Here is a 20,004-nt window from a genome sequence, read left to right as displayed (position 1 = left end):
TATATGATGTGTTTATGATGAACATGCAACTGTATAATGCTGAAATGACAGTGTTTCTTATGATATATGACATATTAGAGCACTTTCTTTAATCTTTCAATTATTACACAATTGCACAGATGTATAATTAAAATCCATTCCTTATTTATTTCTTTGTGTTGAAGCGCAAGAAGGACACAAATATGTTCTGTATTTGAACGTGAGGGAATGGATTTGTGTCGTCTGCATTGATGAAAGATCAACTACTGTCACACCAGTGACACACACCACTAACAATCCAGAAACCAGTGTCACACCAGTGTCACACACCACCACTAACAATCCAGATAAGAATGTCACAACAGTGTCACACACCACTAACAATCCAGATAAGAGTGTCACACCAGTGACACACACCACTAACAATCCAGAAACCAGTGTCACACCAGTGTCACACACCACCACTAACAATCCAGATAAGAGTGTCAGAACACCCGAGACAACTCAGAATCTAACTACCACTCTTCCACAACCTGAGATTTATTTGAATATATCTTCAAATGATACAACAGACTGGAGTATACCTCTCGAACCCTCAAAAGCATCGTAAGTGTGCGGTTACCAGTTTCAATAAAGTCTAAAACTCTAGTACAGAATACCAAATGATTCAATCAACCTTGCAGAGAGACTCTGGAGAAAATGGACTCCCTGGTAGAGCAGATGGAAAAAAAAAATGTAAGCAATGCGGGGATTGTGATGGGGGATATTATCGGTGTTCTCCAAAGACAAGCCAAGAACACAGAAAGCAAAGACATTAAAATATGCTACTCTTCAAATCAGAACATGATCAACGTAAGCCCTGAGAAGCATTAAAGCATGTCCATCTGGCTACGATTCTTGATTTATCAGTGCTAATTATTTCAAATCCACAGGTTGTCGAGAATTACCTGAAGACAGACTTTCCCTGGTCTGTAAATGTTACCAGAGAGGCCTTTGATAAATCACGTCTTGAAAACAATGGAAGTGCATTTGTTGGAGTGTTAAGGTTCACAAATATGGGAAATGAGGTAATGTGTGCAATGAGATCATTCAAAACTTGATCTGTTCTATTCAAACGTTTAGATTTGATTATTAATGATTGCTTTTTAATTCTTGTATGGTTTCTTATTTAGAATGGCACTGTTTTGAACAATGAGGTTTATGGAATAAAGATGGGCGCCAATATCTCCAACCTTACCAGCCATATAGAAATGGTCATTAAATGTAAAAATCTGGTAATTATTTTTTTTTTTTAAAGAAACCTTTTTTAAAAAAAAATAATGACCAGACACTCTGAAAGCAAAATAAAAATCAAACATGTTCTTACAGGTCGGTAATGCATCCTGCAGTTCTTGGGATGGCAAAGGTAAATTCCCTTATGGGTTTATTGATCAGTTCCAATCAAGTAATTTCATATAATCAATTTAATTTGCCGCTCTCTTTTCTTTGAAGGAAATCTAACATGGACGACGTCCGGCTGTGAGACAGTAAAAATCGACAATGACACCATAAAGTGCTCGTGTTCACATCTGACGTTCTTTGCAGTGCTGATGGTGAGAAGCTTCTCAGAGTTTCATTTAAAGACCCCATGAAATCGATTTCTTTTAGTCCATGTATATATGCTATAGTGAACTTGTACAAGATCACTAAAGAAACTTAACAAATGCATTTAAAATTTAAAGTCTCTATCTCCCAGGAAAATCTTATATATTGACAAGAAGTTCAGTCCAAAAATGTTTCAAGAATAATAACATTCTTCCAATTATACCACCTACTTTATTTAAATAAAAAAATAAAAAAACATGATACTGTACAAAAACCTTCAGGAGAACATTATAGAGCAGTGTTACTTCTACCTCCTGCGGCTTACCAAGCTTTAATTTGTGGCTCGTATGGCGGTAAATAATGTGGTGATATGTCAATACAGATATTTCATTAAAAACATTTAGGGCTATAGCATAACCCATTAAAAAACTCAAAGTGCCTGCTCCAATACAAATCATTTATATTTAAAAAATACCCAAAACAGCGGCATTACAAGATGGAAATATAGACTAAAAAATATATTTAAACTTGATCTGCCTTTACGTCCATGACACTTGCTACATTTACATTGAAATAATCCAATTGGATTGACGGCTCAATTCATACTTTGCAGTCACGTGACTTCCATGGATACCTGGCGGGCAACAAACGCTAGCCTACAATCAATTATATAGTGAGGCTATTTTGTTTCTATAGCACATTAACAAAACGTTTAATGACACTAATAACACTAAAAACAATACAATTACTAAATATTAACGAAACGTTCCCTATATAATTTTAGTGATATTATTAATATTTAGTTATTGTATTGTTTTTAGTGTTATTAGTGTCATTAAACGTTTTGTTAATGTGCTATGGAAACAAAATAGCAGTCTTTAGTTCACGAACAGCACAACTCTGCCATCTGTGAAAATAAAAAGCAGCTTCAAAAACTTGTTTAAAAAGAAATGTTCTTCTAATTTTTTACTGTCATTGATGTAGGTCCACAAGAGAAATATTAAGCCAGTAAATTAAGATAGTCGCTATACCGTTATATCCATCATCGTCTCTGAGAGATCGCGGCGTTAATGCAGCGACAGATGCTGAAAGCTCGGTCCGTTTCTACTTTCACTTTAGGGAATGGGCGTTTACGTTCACGGTCTTAACCCGATTATGCTGAATAATAGTGCATCCAATCGCACAACAACTATTTGCTGTCGTTTACACCTCAAAACACCAACTTTTGTATATTAAAACCTGCGACGTCCTGGCAAGATCCTTGATTAGTTTACTGGGTTTCCTTGCTAGAGAACGACTCGGTTACTAACGTAACCTCGGTTCCCTGAGAGGAGGGAACGAGTATTGCGTAAGTAGCTTACGCTATGGGAAAACTCCTTTTCTCGAGAATATTGAAGTCTTTATGTAAAACGCATTGCAGCTGCACAGCTGACAGCAATGAACGAAGGCAGCTCGGTCATTGGCTGTGCTGCGGCAACTTGCTCGAACCAATGACGGGGCGACTCTGAATGCGCGACCAATGAGCGCGCTTCGCGCCCGCGCGCGTCAGAGCCCGCCAAGATGGGTGTGGCCAAGTGCTATATATTGGGCGCCCCGTCATGAGAGTTCTTTAGGTTAACCCTTCGGAGTCTTGGGCTATTTTGGACGTTTTTGAGTACTTTTATTTTTTTTAAATTTTGCAACAAACAAATGTTTACCATACCAATGTTTGGTATAATTTTTTTCAGCACAACATCACCTATATGATCAGACAATTAGTTTTTCACTTTGATGTACTCTATCAACATACTGGACCCAAAATCACACAAAAAACCCAAAATCCGAATAGAAAAATTATAGCTTTTCTACTACAAAAAACACAAACATGCTCAATGAAGCATTTTAAAAGGTTTAAAATGTAAACACAAGTTGTAAATGTCAACATATACAGGTACAATTCAGATATAATCAACCTATATACAAAAAAAATATGATTTACAAAAAAAAAGCGGGTGTAGCCATAGGCTTTTTTTCTTTCTTATTAGCTCAGCCACTTTTTAAAAAAATGTTGTGCACACAATTATTCAGAGAGCTATATTTAAGGCCTTGCATTCCCAGAGTATGAGGGTTCGCAAATAGTGCAAAAACAACATAAAAAAAATGTAAAATTGAGATAAAATTAAACTAAATGCAGCAAAAAGCAGGTGTGGCAATAGGCGTTTTTTCTTTTCTTTTTTGCTTAGAAACTCTACAAAACACTTCATGTACAATTACACAGATAGCTACATTACAGGGATTTCATTCCTTGAGTAAGAGGGGTTCCTCAATAGTGCAAATATACCATACAAAAGGTAAAATGAACACAAATCAAATTATACATACAACTATTTACAACAAATATCAGGTGTTTTTTATTTTTTATCTGTGCCTCTCCTCAAAACAGTTTATCTAAATCTACTCCTAAACTACCTAAACTACTCCTAAACTACCTAAACTATCTACACTACTCCTAAACTACTCTCAAAATCTACTCAAACTCTTCCAAAAACTAGCAAAATTCTCTCTCTCTATATATAACGTATATATGTCTCTCTTTGTCAACTCCGTAAATCCTCTGCCTTTCAATTTTGCGTCTTAGCTCAGTTGGCTCCTCCTCCATTCCCTAAAATGTGCAGCCTGAAGAGCAGAGTCAGCAGATTCACACATTTTGCTCCGTTTTGTTTTATGACAAAAACCGACAAAGTTATTAGAATAAATGCAACGCCTGTCGCATCCCATCTTGCGTTCTTTTACGAACGCGTCAGTATTTTTTTATATAAAGTTTAAATGATCATATCTCCGTTTTTACTTGGTCTATCAACACAAAACAAAAAGTAAAATAGAATTTCAAGCCAGCACTTTCGACAGAAGTGGACGGCAGCGCTCAACGTGACTTTGTTTTTATGCTTCGACGTCTTAAACTGGTCATGTAACTTGATCACGCCGGCGTGATCGGCGACCCCGAAGAGTTAAAACGACTGAAGTGAACTAACCAAGCACAAGCACGGCAGCTTACGCAATACTCGTTCCCTCCTCTCAGGGAACCGAGGTTACGTTAGTAACCGAGTCGTTCCCTTTCGAGAGGTCTCTCCTATTGCGTAAGTAGCTTACGCTATGGGAACACCATGCAAAACGCTGTGCGTGCTGAACTTCGCCTTATGATAGCCAGAGGCAGGTGCCTGAGCTAAAAAAGCAAAGTTATCATCCAAATAGCCGGCAGAGGCGAGCTTTATATGTGGGAAAGAATACAGAGCGGCTAGAAGGCGCTCAGTGTGACACAAGCACATACATAATCTAGATACGAACTCGTAGTTCAACTAGCATCATGCTGATAGTACATTGGAATGCAGTGTCGGGACCTGTAGGTTGTAGAACCTGATAAATGTGGACGGTGAGGCCCAGCCTGCCGCCGCACAAATATCCTCGATCGGTATCCCGCTCGACCATGCCCAGGAAGAAGCCACACTCCTGGTGGAGTGTGCTTTGACTCCCCAGGGGCATTGAAGTCCCTTAGCTTCATAAGCCAGCGCTATAGCTTCAACTATCCAGTGAGAGATTCTCTGCTTTGAAACGGCGGAACCTTTCGTACGGCCGCCAAAGCATACAAACAGTTGTTCTGTCTGTCTGAATAGGGCAGAACGCTCCAAATACACTCTGAGAGCCCTAACGGGGCAGAGTAGATTAGCGTCGTGTTCGTCTGCTGGGGACGATAGCGCAGTTAGGGAGATAACCTGTGCTCTGAAGGGAGTGGTGAGCACTTTAGGAATATACCCATGTTTCGGCCTAAGGACGACCCTGCAGTCGTTAGGTCCGAATTCTAGGCAGGCAGCGCTTGTCGAAAGCGCGTGCAGGTCGCCCACTCTCTTGACCGAGGCGAGTGCCAGCAAGAGCGCAGTCTTGAGCGAGAGCTGTTTAAGGTGCACGGTTCGGAGTGGTTCGAACGGAGGCCCTTTAAGAGCGTCTAGGACAGTAGCTAGGTCCCAGATCGGCACTGAGGGGGGGCGTGAAGGGTTCATCCTCCTAGTGCCCCTTAGGAAACGAATAATTAGGTCGTTTCTTCCCAATGGACGTTCCATTACAGGGTCGTGTGATGCTGTGATGGCCGCCACATATACTTTGAGCGTGGAGGGGGCGCGGCCCGCCTCCAGAAGCCCTTGTAGAAAAGCGAGTACGTTCGTAATCTCGCATGTTTCAGGATTCAGGCCCTTGGCATTACACCAGACACTGAACACTTTCCATTTCTGGGCATATAAGCGTCTCGTGGAGGGCGCCCGCGCCTCAGCGATGGTTTTTAGTGCTCCGCTCGTGAGGTTCCTGGGAACCCGTTGAGGGGCCATGCATGAAGGGCCCACAGATCGGGGCGGGGATGAAATATCATCCCGTTGGCCTGACTGAGGAGGTCTGGCCTCAGTGGAATCGGCCGTGGTGCAGATTGCATTTGCATCAGATCTGGAAACCATGTTTGGTTCTTCCAGAGTGGGGCTATCAGCAGCACTGCGTTTTTCTCCTCTCTGACCCGACTGATGACCTGCGGTAGCATCGCGATCGGGGGAAAGGCATATAAGGGACGGCTCGGCCAGCTCTGGGCGAGCGCATCCATGCTTTTCGTGAAGAAAAGAGGGCAGTGCGCGTTCTCCTTGGAGGCGAAGAGGTCGATCTCCGCTTTGCCAAAGGTTTTCCATAACCAGTGAATCGTCAGCGGGTTGAGAGCCCATTCTCCTGGGAGAATTTTGTCTCTGGATAGCATGTCCGCCCCCTGGTTCAGGGCACCTGGCACATGCGCTGCTCTCAGCGAGCGCAAGTTGTGCTGGGACCATAAAATGAGTCTCCTGGCCATTGAATGCATGGAGCTCGACCTGAGTCCACCCTGGCGATTTATGTACGATACTACCGTCATGTTGTCCGTTCGGACCAAGACGTGTTCGTTTCTCAGCTGTGGGAGCAGGGCTCTGAGAGCCAAAGCGACCGCTTTCATTTCCAGACAGTTTATGTGTAGGCGCTTCTCCGGGTTTGACCAAAAGCCGGAGACAGGCCTGCCCTCGTAAAGGGCCCCCCAACCTATTTTGGAGGCATCTGTCGTTATCATCTTTCTCCTTGTGTTCACACCCAGACTCACGCCTGACTGGTACCAGTCGGCGGCTTTCCAGTGCGTCAGGGCTTTTATACAGCCGTGGTTCGCTCTGATTAAAAGGTGGCCCGAACGCCACGCGTGAGTAGGGACGCGGCTCTTGAGCCAGCGTTGGAGAGGGCGCATATGCAACAATCCTAGCTGGAGTACGGCCGATGCTGAGGCCATGAGACCGAGCATCCTCTGAAACCGCTTGACGGGGGCGAGCGCGCCCGCCCTGAATGATGTTGCAAGGCGCCGGATGGTGAGCGCGCGCTCTGATGAGAGACGCGCTGTCATTTGCATCGAGTCTAGAACTATTCCCAGGAAAGAAATCCTCTGGCTGGGAGATAGTATGCTTTTTGCAAAATTGATTCTTAGACCCAGGCATTCTAAATGGCTGATAATCCAAGATCTGTGTGTTATTAACTGACTCTCTGATTGTGCTAGAATCAGCCAATCGTCGAGATAATTCAGTATTCGCACTCCCCTTCGCCTTAGGGGGGAAAGTGCTGCATCCATACATTTCGTGAATGTACGGGGAGCCAGGGACAGGCCGAACGGAAGTACTGTGTACTGGTACGACTGTCCCTCGAAAGCGAATCTCAGAAACGGCCTGTGATGAGGCGCTATTGGAATGTGAAAGTAAGCATCTTTCAGATCCACTGAGAGAAACCAATCTCCTGGGCGTACTTGCGCGAGGATATGCTTGGTTGTTAACATTCTGAACGAGCGAATCATTAGTGCTTTGTTCAGGTGTCTGAGATCTAGGATGGGGCGGAGACCGCCATCCTTTTTCGGGACGAGAAAATAGCGGCTGTAAAAACCTGCCTCGCTCAGAGAGGGGGGAACAGTTTCCACAGCGCCCTTTTCTATTAGTTTGCGCACCTCGGTGCGTAGAACATGTGAGCACTCTTTTCTCACTTTCGTCTCGACCACAGTCGTAAAACGTGGTGGTCTGCGAGCGAACTGGAGCGAGTATCCGTGCTTTACTATATTCAATACCCATTTCGGCATATCTGGAATATTTTCCCATGCCGCTGTGTGTACAGATATGGGCTGAATACAGGCTAGGGGCGGGCCGCTGTGACGCAGGGACCCGGCCAGCGAATCGCCTGAGCTCATAGCTCTCAGAGGCGCGGGCGCGCGCTGAGCAGCTGAGTGAATGGGCGCGTGTGTGATTACAGCAGCGCGCGCTGTGTCTGTAAAACTCGCAGCCTGGGCTGGGGTTGTGTTTGACACTGTAAGGACAGTGTTTATAAGTGGGGGTGCATAAACAGTGGTAGGCACACGCGTCACTTTTATAATGTTTCCCGCTTTTACTGGGGATGAATTTATAACTGTGTGAACAGTGCTTGTGTGTAGTGGTGCGTACATGACCGTAGGCACGTGATCTACATTCATGGGGTGCGCAGCTTGAGCTGGGAATGAATTTGGCACTGTTTTGACAGTATCTGGGAATGCACACTTTGTGGACATGTGAACCCTTAGTGACACAGGCAGAAAAAGACTCTTTTTGTGTTTTCTGTGCGTCGCCGTAAAAACGGCGTTTGTTTGCAGGTGAGCGAGCTCTGTGACTGGCCCATTGACTGCTGTATGAACATATCCAGCCGCCTGTAAGGGGACTGGGTAATGCTTGAGCTTTTGCAGAGAGAGTGGTCCGGCTTTTGCGAGACACGCACTCTCTCTTTTCATTCTTGTGGCTAGGACGGCTTTCGAGGCTCGGGGTTCAGCACAATCTTGGGCCGAGGACCCCGTCGCTCAGAAGGCGGCTTGCGGTTGTGAGAGCGCGAGCGGCGTCGAGCGTCAGCCTGAGGCGCGGGCTGAGAGGCGGTGGGGGCTGTTCTAGCCCGCTGCGGCTGCGGCGGCCTCTGTCTGCTCTGCGATGAGCTGGAGCGCTTGGGCAGGAAATGCCGCATAGCTTGTGAAGCATTCTGGGGCTCAGTGAAGCGTTCGGCGAAACCCTTAACCCCCGGTCCAAACAGCCCGCTGGTGGAGATAGGCGCGTCGAGAAATGGCGCCTTATCCGCGTCCTTCATCTCAGTCAGAGTCAACCACAGATGGCGCTCGAGAACAGTCAAATTAGCCATGGCACGGCCGATAGACTGGGCGGTGGCCTTCGTGGCTCGCAGGGCTATGTCAGTCGCGCTGCGTAGGTCCTTAAAGGCTTCGGGTTCGGGGCCAGACTCGTCCATAGAGCGGAGAAGCTTGGCTTGGAACACTTGAAGTACCGCCATAGAGTGAAGCGCTGATGCAGCTTGGCCGGCGGCGGTGTAGGCGCGACCGGCGAGAGCTGAAGTAGTGCGGCAGGGCTTCGAGGGGTGGGAAGCTTTGGCTTTCCATCCGGTGGTGGAGGGCGGGCAGAGATGATTGGCCACGGCCTCCTCGAGGGGCGGTGTTCCCTCGTAGCCTCTTTCCTTCGCGCCGTCCACAGAGGAGAGCGAGGAAGAAAAAGAAGGCTTAAGGCGCGCAGAGTGGGGGGCTTTCCACGACTTGGTGAGTTCGTCGTGAACTTCCGGGAAGAAGGGAGAAGGCCTTTGCCGAGGGGCCTGCTGGCGCCCCTGCAGAAACCACTCATCCAGTCGGCTCCGGGTTGGTTCTTCGGGAGAAGACCAATCGAGCCCGAGGTCTTCCACGGCCTTAGAGAGAACGCGGATAATCTCGCTATCCATGGTGGAGCCCCCGCTCGCGCTAGCTAGCGTCGACGGGGCGGGGTCGAGAGTGGAGCCCGGCCAGTCGTCCGATGCAGCGTCGATTGACAAGCTGTCATCCATTCCCCCGTCGTCCTCGGACGCGCCGAAAGTCACAAGGCCCACCGCTCTACTAGAGGGGTGTGGGTCCGGCTGGGTGAACTGAACCGGCGGTGGGGAAGGCAAGAGCGGCGGTGAAGCACGCGGAGACTGGCTCGGCGTGACGTCACTGAGCTCAGGTTCAGGAAGCCTCTGTGAGCGGCGCTTTTTCTTAGTGCGCGGCTCGAACAGAGGGATGGCGGCGATGGGCTCGCTCACGGCGAAAGCGGCGAGGCGAGCCCGCAGTGCGGAGAGACCCAGGTCGTCACATTCGGGGCATCCGCCCTTGGTCAAAGCAGCTTCTGCGTGGTCCCGGCCCAGGCAGCGAGCGCAGATGATGTGACGATCCCCGTCCGGGAGAAGGTCTCTGCACGACGCGCAGGAAGGCATTTGAAACAACGCCTTGGAAAATTTGCTCTTTTACAAGTGTCGCAGAGCGAACAGATGTAAATACTTGCGTGAGCAGTACGCCGGATGGCTCAGTAGGATCGCGTTAGAAGGCGGCTGAAGGTGCCGACGTCCTCGTAGCAAATCCCGCTGGTATGCTTTTCGACGGCGAAGCTTCAATAATCCGGAGGATCCAGCGAAGAAGGTGTTCGCTGAAGGAGATTAAATCTAAAGAACTCTCATGACGGGGCGCCCAATATATAGCTCTTGGCCACGCCCATCTTGGCGGGCTCTGACGCGCGCGGGCGCGAAGCGCGCTCATTGGTCGCGCATTCAGAGTCGCCCCGTCATTGGTTCGAGCAAGTTGCCGCAGCACAGCCAATGACCGAGCTGCCTTCGTTCATTGCTGTCAGCTGTGCAGCTGCAATGCGTTTTACATAAAGACTTCAATATTCTCGAGAAAAGGAGTTTTCCCATAGCGTAAGCTACTTACGCAATAGGAGAGACCTCTCGAAAGGGAACGACGTTCTTGCCCGCCAGCCAGCACTTGTGACGTCACGTGCAAAGTATGAATTGGACTGAAAAGCCTTCATGTAAACACCTTAATCAATCCGACTGGGCTCGGTGTGAATTAAATTTCGATTGGATCGAAAGGGGTGGTTTATTCCTTTTCTAATCCAATCGAGTAAATACTGAAAGGACTGCGCATGCGTGTGATATAAATGAGCGTCCCGTCAGTCATTCTATAATTCTCCTTTCAGTCAGCGTCTGTGAAGCGGTGCAGGACAATTACCACCAGTCCTTGTTTCGAGATTCTCATCCACAGACGACTGGGTTTGGCCATTTTTACTCTGCGATAAATATAAGCAGCATGGCACAACGGTTCATAAGCTCATTGTCTTCAAATTATGGCCAGGGTAATTGTATACCAGTGGATGAATATTTAGTTTGCTGTTTAAAACAAATAAAGAACCAATGCAGGAGAATGGTTATTAAGCATGTAAATGTAAATGTAATAAAAATGTAAATGTAAGCGCAAACAGCAGGAAACATTTCAAAAAATCATTCAGATTTGAAGCTTGTGATATATACACGCACATCACTCATCCCAGCAATAAGGAAATCCTGTTTTTTTGTCTTAAGGGAAATCATCTTGTCTCAGTTACAAATTTGACTGTTTTTGACTGTCCAACTACAGGATTTAACACAGAGTAACAGCTCACTCAGTTACAAAAGACAATGTAACAGTCTGTCACAGGCAATTCTAGTTCCATTTTATGAAAATAGGAACTATTTTAAGAGTAAAATAATTGTACTCTTATGAAAAAGATAGAGAAGACGCAACAAAATTCATGTAACAAACAAGAGGGAAAACATACAAATGAAACTAAATAAAATTATAAATATGATTTTTTTTTAAGTAATAAAAAATAAATTAATAAATACATGGAAACATTAATAAGCAGCGGAAAGCAAACTAAACCTCATCAATAAATCATTACAATAATTCTACCTTAATCAACAAATGTGAGAGTTGGAAGTGTTGCTCTGACACTTGTCTGGTGAGAGAGGTCAGGGGTTAGTTGTCACAGCGAGCAAGAAAGATTGACATGGAGCCACTAAATCTCCAACCTCCGGAGAATCACACATTTTAAACAAATGCTGAACAGAGGAGAGTCTCCTGGAGAAAAGAGAAAGCGACAGGGCTCGTAATAACGCGCTTCAGGATACAACTGTAAAATATGTTCCCTGAGAACAGGGAACTCGCACTTCGTCGATGATGCTATTGGGGAACGCCAAACCGTGTGAACCGGTGTCTGAAACGCTTATCAAATCACGGCAATCATATTGACCGGCAACAGCCTATGACATCTCTACCAGTGCAACCCGGAAGTATATAAGGGGAAACAAAAGAGAACATGTCATCCTCTTATCATCCGAAGAGACAGTTTAGCAGACATCCCCGAGGCATGGCCAAAGACGCAGTGTCTCGTTCCCTTTTCTCAGGGAACATAAGTTATATTCGTAACCTGAGACGTTCCCTTTCGAAAGAGAACTCGCACTATGCTGAGGGGAGTGCATGCCAATTATGGCTGGGACAAAAACATCCGAAAATGTCACTTTCAATGAACTGCCAATCACTTCCCCTTCTGGTCACATACAGGCTGTGACAGTATTCCCTACGGGATTCAAGATTTAAATGCAGTCGAGCGATGAGTCTCTCTGAACTTTCCCACCAGCACCTCGACGTAGGTGCCGAAAAGTTCAGAAGGTGACACTAGTGCATCGAGAAGAAAGGCTTTTTCTTTCTTCCCAATGTCAGCCAAGTTCAACCAGATGCCTCTCCGTGGCCACCATCGCTGCCATCGAGTTTCTGATCGTGGAGGCTGTCTGCTTGGTGGCCTGGAGAGCTAAATCTGTGTAACGAGGTTTGATTTTATGGGAAGGAGGAGGCGGGAACCGGCGAACATTCAAAGACTTTAATAATAAAATAAAACAAATACCAAATGAAAGTAAAAGACAGCAGCCATTCATGGACGACTGCTGTCACATATAACAAACACAACACAACACAACACAACACATCAGTGCTCATCAGCGCGCCGCTCTCTCGCGACCCTCGGCCTCGTCCACTGCGTCAAGACCCTGACCATGGTCCAAATCTTTTAGCAGATCAGCCTGGTATTCAAGGCAGCACCAGCCTGACCCGCCCCATTTAAGCGTGTCTTCCATGTCATTTTTATCCCCTCAACATCAGCATAGTTCACTCGCTGATGGCGATGGATGCGCGCTGAATACAGGTTTTTCCATGCCTTTTTGATCTCATTGTGTAGATCGGGCAGGAATGGAAGTCTCATTGGAGCTGCAGCATTATGGCCGGAAAGAAACCGTTTATCAAGAAAGGAAGCGACTTTATTTATATAGCACCTTTTCAAACAACAGACGTTGCCCCAAAGTGCTTTACAAAAATAATAACATGAAAATCATACAAGAAAACAAACATAACTTATTAATAAGCTAAAGAGAATAAATACGTTTTTAAATAAGACTCAAAAGTGGCAATTGATGGAGCTGACCTCACATGAAATGGGAGACTATTCCAGAGTTTTGACATCAAGTCTGCCACGAGCGGCCTCTCCAACATCAGCTGAAGCGCGTTTCATAACACTCACAACTCAACATATGTGGGACAGGGTGGATGTGAGGGTTCGAGTTGTACATCCTCTTCACCCTCATCAGTCGTCTGCTTTTCTCTTGGGCTGTCCAGCAGAGCACTTGCTGCCGGATCAGAGGATGACAACACATCCTCATTCGGAAGCTCAAACTCGCGAGCCTCCGAGGGGCATGAGAGATTAAAAGGTTAGTTCACCCAAAAATGAAAATTATGTCAGTAATTACTCACCATCATGTTGTTCCAACCCCGTAAGATTTTCGTTCATCTTCGGAACACAAATTAAGATATTTTTGATTAAATCTTAGAGCTGGATCACTCCTCCATAGGCTTCTAAGGGATCGAAACTTGCCGGACCCGAAAAGTTATTAAAGACATTGTTAAAATAGTTCATCACACACATGACAAGCGTCGGCCAATAGTGAGCCTACGTGTGATGTACAACACAGAAGCGCTTCGCTGTTACACTAGTGAACTCACTCGAGGCCCACAGAGAAGGAAATTAATAGTTGAAATAAAGTTGTTATTTTTGCGCACAAAAAGTATTCTCGTCGCTTGATAAACTTAAGATTGAGCCACTGTAGTCACTTGGACTATTTTAACGATGTCTTTAATAACTTTTCGAGGCCGGCAAGTATCAATCCCTTAGAAGCGTATGGAGGAGGGATCCAGCTCTCAAATCTTATCAAAAATATCTTAATTTGTATTCCGAAGATGAACAACAGTTTAACGGGGTTGGAACAACATGATGGTGAGTAATTACTGACAGAATTTAAATTTTTGGGTGAACTATCCCTTTAACACCTCTCTCATACCCCTTTTCCACCAAAGCATTTTAAGAGCCGGTTCGGAGCCGGTGCCTACTCACGAACCAGGTCTTTGTGTTTCGACAGCCAAAGAACCGGTTCTCAGCCAGGAAAACTGGTTCCAAAGTGGCACCAACTCTTTGCTCGACTAGAACCAGAGAACCATTCTTTTACCACGTCATGCTTACGTCAGGGGCGGGTTTAGATGTGTTCTAAACATCTTTTCTGACCGTAAAGCCAGAAGAAACATTTGCAGAAACACGATGTAGTCCACCATTGTAATTGTTATGCTTGAAGTTAACGCAAGCGTTTCTAGCTTTCTTTTTATTTTATTTTTTTATTGAAAACATTGTGTAAGCAAATAAGAAAACAGTCACAATATAGAACAAATAAACGGAAAGAAAAAAAGACAAGACAGGGGTACATAACTAATCAGAAAAGATTACATATCAAAGGAAAAGATTAAAAGACTTACATATTTCAATTGTTTTTAAAGCCTTCTTGGTACACGAGTTAGAGATAATCCCTAAGTAATGTTGTACTTGCAAGCGTTTCTAGCTAAGACGTATGGCGACGTACACAGTGACGTAACAACATCTTTCACTGGGCGCTCTAGTCAGTGGAAAAACAAACAGGTTCTGAGAAAGTTCGCAAGTTGAACCAACTCCGAACCAACTTTGAACCAGCACCAGTTCCGAACCAGTTCTTTTTTGGTGGAAAACAGATATCAAACTCCTTGGCGAGCTCCAGAACCCCATTGTGGTACGGTTAACAAGATGGGGGGGTGGAAGGAAGAAAAGATGGGGTCGGCAGTTCGGGAACTCGTGGTATTTATTCAACTCTTTTCTCAATGAAACAAAAGCTTGCACACACAGCGCCTTCACCGTATCTCAATACAGCATAAAATAAAATCACTCAAATCAGTAGTTCTCATTGTCTCCTCTCCGTCCGTGTGCACGAGTTCCCAGGTCTCTCTCTCTCAAACACTCTCCATGGATCCTCTTTATCCTTTCTCTCCACACCAATCACAGCAATCAAACACAGGTGTTCATCATTTGCACTTGACCCACTTACGAGCCGCTCATTTCCTACCTCTCTCTCGCGCTGCAGCACCTGCTGGACCACGCCCCCCTTGCCACACCCATGTTTTCATTCTCCGCTCTGCCTCAGCGTGAGCGGGACAAGAACCGACTGGCACAGATGCCTGTCCCTCTTCCCTCGAGAACTGATTTCAGTTCTCTCCCTCAAGAACTGATTGTGCGCTCTCTTCACCCAAACAGTAAACGCACAAGTTGTGTGTGTCATCAGTTCTCAAATATCTTGGACACGAATGCACACACTTCCTGAAGCATTTTTCACAAGCCATGATTACCTTTTGAAGTTTCAGGCTGAGGCGTACAAACAAAACAGTCGTCTGAAGACGAAAAGAGGATGACATGTTCTGTAGGTGTCCCTTATATACTTCTGTGTCACACTAGTAGTGATGTCATAGGCTGTCACCGGTCAATACGATTGCCGTGATTGGAGTAACGTTTCAGACACCGGTTCATGAGGAGGCGTTCCCCAATAGTGGGAGTTCCCTTTTGAAAGGGAACAAGAATCAACATTGGCATTTAATCCTAGTAGAGAATGTTTTATGAGCAGCAGATAAAGCCGATGAAGCCGAATAAAGCCGAAGCACAATCAAAACAATGTAATTCTACTAAATACACACAGTTTTTTTTTAACTGCTAGAGGGCCAAAAGTTACATAGTGTACATTTAAATGATCAGATTTCGTTGTATTATCAATCTATCTATCTGACAACTTTGAATAGAGGTCAATCATTGCAGCCAAATGTTGTAGTTAAGACATCTACCAACAGTCGACTCAGTCATACTAACTACAAATATAAAATGAACAAGGAGCAGCTCAGATAGTTTAAACTTGGGAGTATGTGATGAGAAATGTTTGACTTCATATTCAGATTTGGAAATCTGATTTTTAATTGCAGACTTTTGTTGCAAAGTTGAGCACATATTCCTTCATCATTTTGGAGCTTGTGTGTCTTGATTTCTTGTGAAGTATAACATGATGACATGTGGAAAATTATCATCCAGCTGGTCTGTTTATTTCTGTTACGTTTTCTCTGATCTCTCAGTCTCTGCCAGGTGAAAATGCAAACAGCACAGCGCCGTATGTGGAATCATTGAGCTTCATCACTTCTATCGGCTGCGGCATCTCCATGTTTTTTCTGTCCGTCGCTCTGTTCATGCATTTCCTGTTACGGTAGAGTATCTTAAAATATAACATATAGTTACTTTAAGTTTTTTGACCAGCTGCTTTTGCTCCTCTTTTGGATAAAAGCTTCTGCTAAATGCATAAATGCATGTTACAAATACAGGTTGTTTTTATTTTTGAACAGGAAAGCCAAATCAAATCAGGCCACGAAGATCTTGATAAACATGTTTGTAGCTTTGTTTATCCTGAATTTATCCTTTTTGTCAAACGAGAGCGTCGCCAACACAGAAGTCAAGGCTGTGTGTGTCTTCATAGCGCTGCTCATGCATTACTCCATGCTGACTACATTCACCTGGTTCTTCATTCAAGCTCTTCATATGTACTTATGGCTCATCAGACAGAACGTCTCCATCACAAACTACATGAGGAAGATCACAGTGTTCGGCTGGAGTGAGTTATATGAACAAAACACCTGTAATAGTGTTCCCTCAAGGAAATATATTGTGCACGAGACATATGAACTCCTCTCATGATACTTTTATGGTGTTTTTGTCCTTTTCTTGAGACGCTCCTTTAAAGAGTATGTTCTTCCATCTTGGATTTTGTCCAAAACCTACTTTTGCGAACTAGTCCTAGGTTTTTCGCCCAATTGGAACCAAACCAGTCTAGGACAATTCTCTGGACTCTCTAGATCAATAATTATCCAAAAAAAGTTTAAATTTGGCATTTGGTTTGCTATAACAGGGTCATTTATAAAACGGACATGGCAAACTATAGTCAACAGCATATAAATCCTATACGAAAACTATTTAACAAAAAAATTGGTGAGCATATGTGACATACCATCCTTAAAAAGCATGCCAAATATTATGGAGATCGGACCATAGGTGGCACTATAACTGTTAAAAAGCTTTGAAAACCTTGTATTTCCTATGGTAAATTGCCTGTATTGGCTGTAAATGGTGTTTTCCATCTATGATGTCACTGGTTAAATGCTTGCTAAATAAAACTTAATGTATTTAATGCTTATGTGCTTAAAGGCCTTAAACGGTTGAACCCCGATAAATGCTGCTTGCAGCTTTAATTTATTTTAGTTTTTATTCATATTTTGTAGTTACCTATAATAACCCTTGTCTCCGTGTGCTTTCAGCGTTTCCGGCTCCAATAGTCGTAGCTGTTGTTTCATTAGGAGGATATAAAGCAGTGATTATAAACGCAACATCTGGAAAAAACACACAAATGTAAGTTGTTCTGATGTCACAAGTGCATGAAATGATGAAGCTTTTAACATGTCAACATTGTCTCTTCTCTTCTAATTATAGGTGCTGGATTACAGATCCGTTAATTCACTACATAGTGAACATTGGCTACTACGCTTTAGTCTTCATCTTCACGACTGTAATCTTCATCATGATTGTCACTAAGATTGTCCAAGCCCGACACATAAAAGCGGCTGACGGCAAGAGAAAGACGTTCAGAAAGCAGCTCATGATGGTGTTGAGTTTGTTTCTGCTCTTCGGCCTGACGTGGGCTGTGGCGTTCTTCAGTTATGGACCGATGCTCATCCCCTCATATTACATCTTCACCGTGTTGAACTCGTTTCAGGGTGAGAAACAATCACACGGTCCAACATGGATGTTTGTGTGTTATGCAAACATTTGGTTGTGCTTTTTTTTTTTGGTTACGTTTTAAAAATTATACAAATGACTTAAATGTAATCTGAAATGTTTATGAATTAGTTGAAATATGTTCTACTGATATTCTTTTTTCAGGGTTTTTCCTCTTCCTGTATTACTACCACATTCACAACGATGTTGAGGGAAATTTCTCTGATGATCCAGAAAGCTCCAGCTCAAGCTCCACCACAACCACCGTTCAATCCACAATTAATGCAGTGGAAAATATTTATAATTAGCAGAATTATAGTGCTTTTTGCACTTTCTCCCGTTTAAAACCTGGAATTTAACGTAATACAACCTGAATCACCATGAGCAATATATATACATGCATAGATTTTTCTGCTCCATGAACAGGGACAAACCAGACAACCAAAAAATGTAAATGTAACCCGACTCCAAACTCCAAGATTCCCTATCCGATTCACTCTCCAGCCCAGGTCCAACATAATCCACATCACCTAGACCGCCATGCTGAACAGAGGTAGCCTAAGCAACATTATGCTCTCCATTGAAAATAAACTTTCCGGACTTGGATCGCCAGGATTGCACTCAGGTATTCCAGGAACTGCGGCACTGCCTGGAATTCAGCCAAGAACAGACAGACACTCTCACCAAAGTAAATCATTTTTTTAAGCACTCTGTTCACACACTCAACAACTCAACTCCCCTACATTATCACAGAAAACAAAGCCATGAAAGAGAGCACTCTGGACTTGCAAACGTTCGTTTTCACAGGAACAAACTCCAGACTACCCTGAAATATCAGTCAAGGACTTTATGATAAAACGACTCAAATTACCAGCCGAAACTGTGCAGATTACCACCTTTCTCCGTGTGCACCGTATTAGATCTCAAAACAACAGCAATCGACCACGACCAATAATCGGAAAATTTGAACACTATAAACACAAAGAGCTGTTTCAAAGGCAAGGTAGACATCTCAAAGACACAAACTACAGACTCAACGAGCAATACCCAAAGGACATTCTTGAACATTAAAAACATATTTTCCCAATCTGAAAACAGATGATAAATGAAGGAAAAAAAGCAACCATTGCAGTGGACAAATTATACATAGATGGACAATAATATCGTGATAAGGACATTTCCTCCCATTCTTGCGTCAATAACTGCCATGATCATAAACTTATAATCACACCACCATTACCCACCCCTTCTCTCTCTCTCTCTCTCTCTTGTTCTTTCGCTTAAATCTATAAGATGTGCTCTTGCTTTGCACTTGGGTCTCGTGCCCTTCCGACCCCACCTGTTCTACATTTTATCTTTTGTGTATCTGTAGTTTTGTTAGTCTGCCACCAACAGCACTGCCATGTTATGCACCCACGCATATGTAAAGTCAAGCCACCTTTATTTATATAGCGCTTTTTTACAATGCAGATTGTTTCAAAGCAGCTTTACAATCATAAGAGGACAATAATGCAACAAAGTTTGTTTTTGGCTGTACAGCAGATCTAGAAGAAAATAGTATCATAGTCCAGTTTATGTAGGGTTTAATGTTGATTCATTTCCGTTGTAAAAATCTTTAATTATTAATTTAGTTCATTTATCTATACAGCAGCTCTGGAGAAAACAGTGGAGTCATCGTCCAGCTCAGTTCTCATGCAACAGCATCAGTACAGACAGATCAATAATATTGTTGAATATTAAGTGCACAGTCACAACTGCACAAATATATAAACTCACACGCATACACCCATGCACATACTAGGCGTGGGGGGAAATCGATTCATATATGAATCGTGATTCTATCTTCTGCCGATTCGCATCGCATTCCTAAAGTGTTCAGTGTTAATAAACTGTTGCTGTCCGTTTTGTTCATTTAATAATAGTAAAGAGAAAATCACTCACTGCTTTTGACTGAATCACTTTTAGTATCTTCATTATTAATCAATTTATATTCCAAACTGTGAAGACTCAATCAATTTATATTCCAAACTGTGAAGATTAAACTGTGTCTTATTTTTTTTACATTTGATTATTCCATTTCTGTACTTACTACATGTTAAATAAACCTAGGCTGTAGTTTATTTAATGATGTATATCTTTTCTATTGCCTTTGTCCTATTGTTTATTTATTTTATATTTATGTTTTATTTACCAGTTTTATATTTGTAAAAGTTTTATTTTTGTATCAAGTAATTTTCTTTATACACCAAAGTTGTCTTTCTATTTGTCTCAGGCCTGCCTTGCTTTATAACAGAAGACTGTCAGTCATGTGCGTAATGATTGCAGTCAGCTTAAA

General features: G+C 43.6%; 1 protein-coding gene across 1 annotated transcript in view; it reads left to right on the top strand.

The window, feature by feature from the left end:
* Positions 1-19,789, top strand: part of LOC143702894 (uncharacterized) — a 30,442-nt gene extending 10,653 nt beyond the window's left edge. Inside the window, exons 8-18 of the mRNA XM_077196826.1 lie at positions 165-585; positions 663-831; positions 912-1,046; positions 1,152-1,253; positions 1,348-1,384; positions 1,471-1,571; positions 15,983-16,110; positions 16,247-16,512; positions 17,213-17,303; positions 17,385-17,668; positions 17,835-19,789. Coding sequence (XP_077052941.1) covers positions 165-585; positions 663-831; positions 912-1,046; positions 1,152-1,253; positions 1,348-1,384; positions 1,471-1,571; positions 15,983-16,110; positions 16,247-16,512; positions 17,213-17,303; positions 17,385-17,668; positions 17,835-17,977 — 1,877 coding nt within the window. The 3' untranslated portion in view covers positions 17,978-19,789. The remainder of the gene's footprint in view (positions 1-164; positions 586-662; positions 832-911; positions 1,047-1,151; positions 1,254-1,347; positions 1,385-1,470; positions 1,572-15,982; positions 16,111-16,246; positions 16,513-17,212; positions 17,304-17,384; positions 17,669-17,834) is intronic.
* The last annotated feature ends 215 nt before the right edge of the window (positions 19,790-20,004 follow it).

This window comes from Siphateles boraxobius, unplaced genomic scaffold (genome assembly GCF_051911475.1).
Source record: "Siphateles boraxobius isolate OS27281-9 unplaced genomic scaffold, OSU_SipBor_1 36, whole genome shotgun sequence".
In the NCBI taxonomy this organism is placed as follows: domain Eukaryota; kingdom Metazoa; phylum Chordata; class Actinopteri; order Cypriniformes; family Leuciscidae; genus Siphateles; species Siphateles boraxobius.
This window is presented reverse-complemented; position numbering and strand designations above follow the sequence as displayed.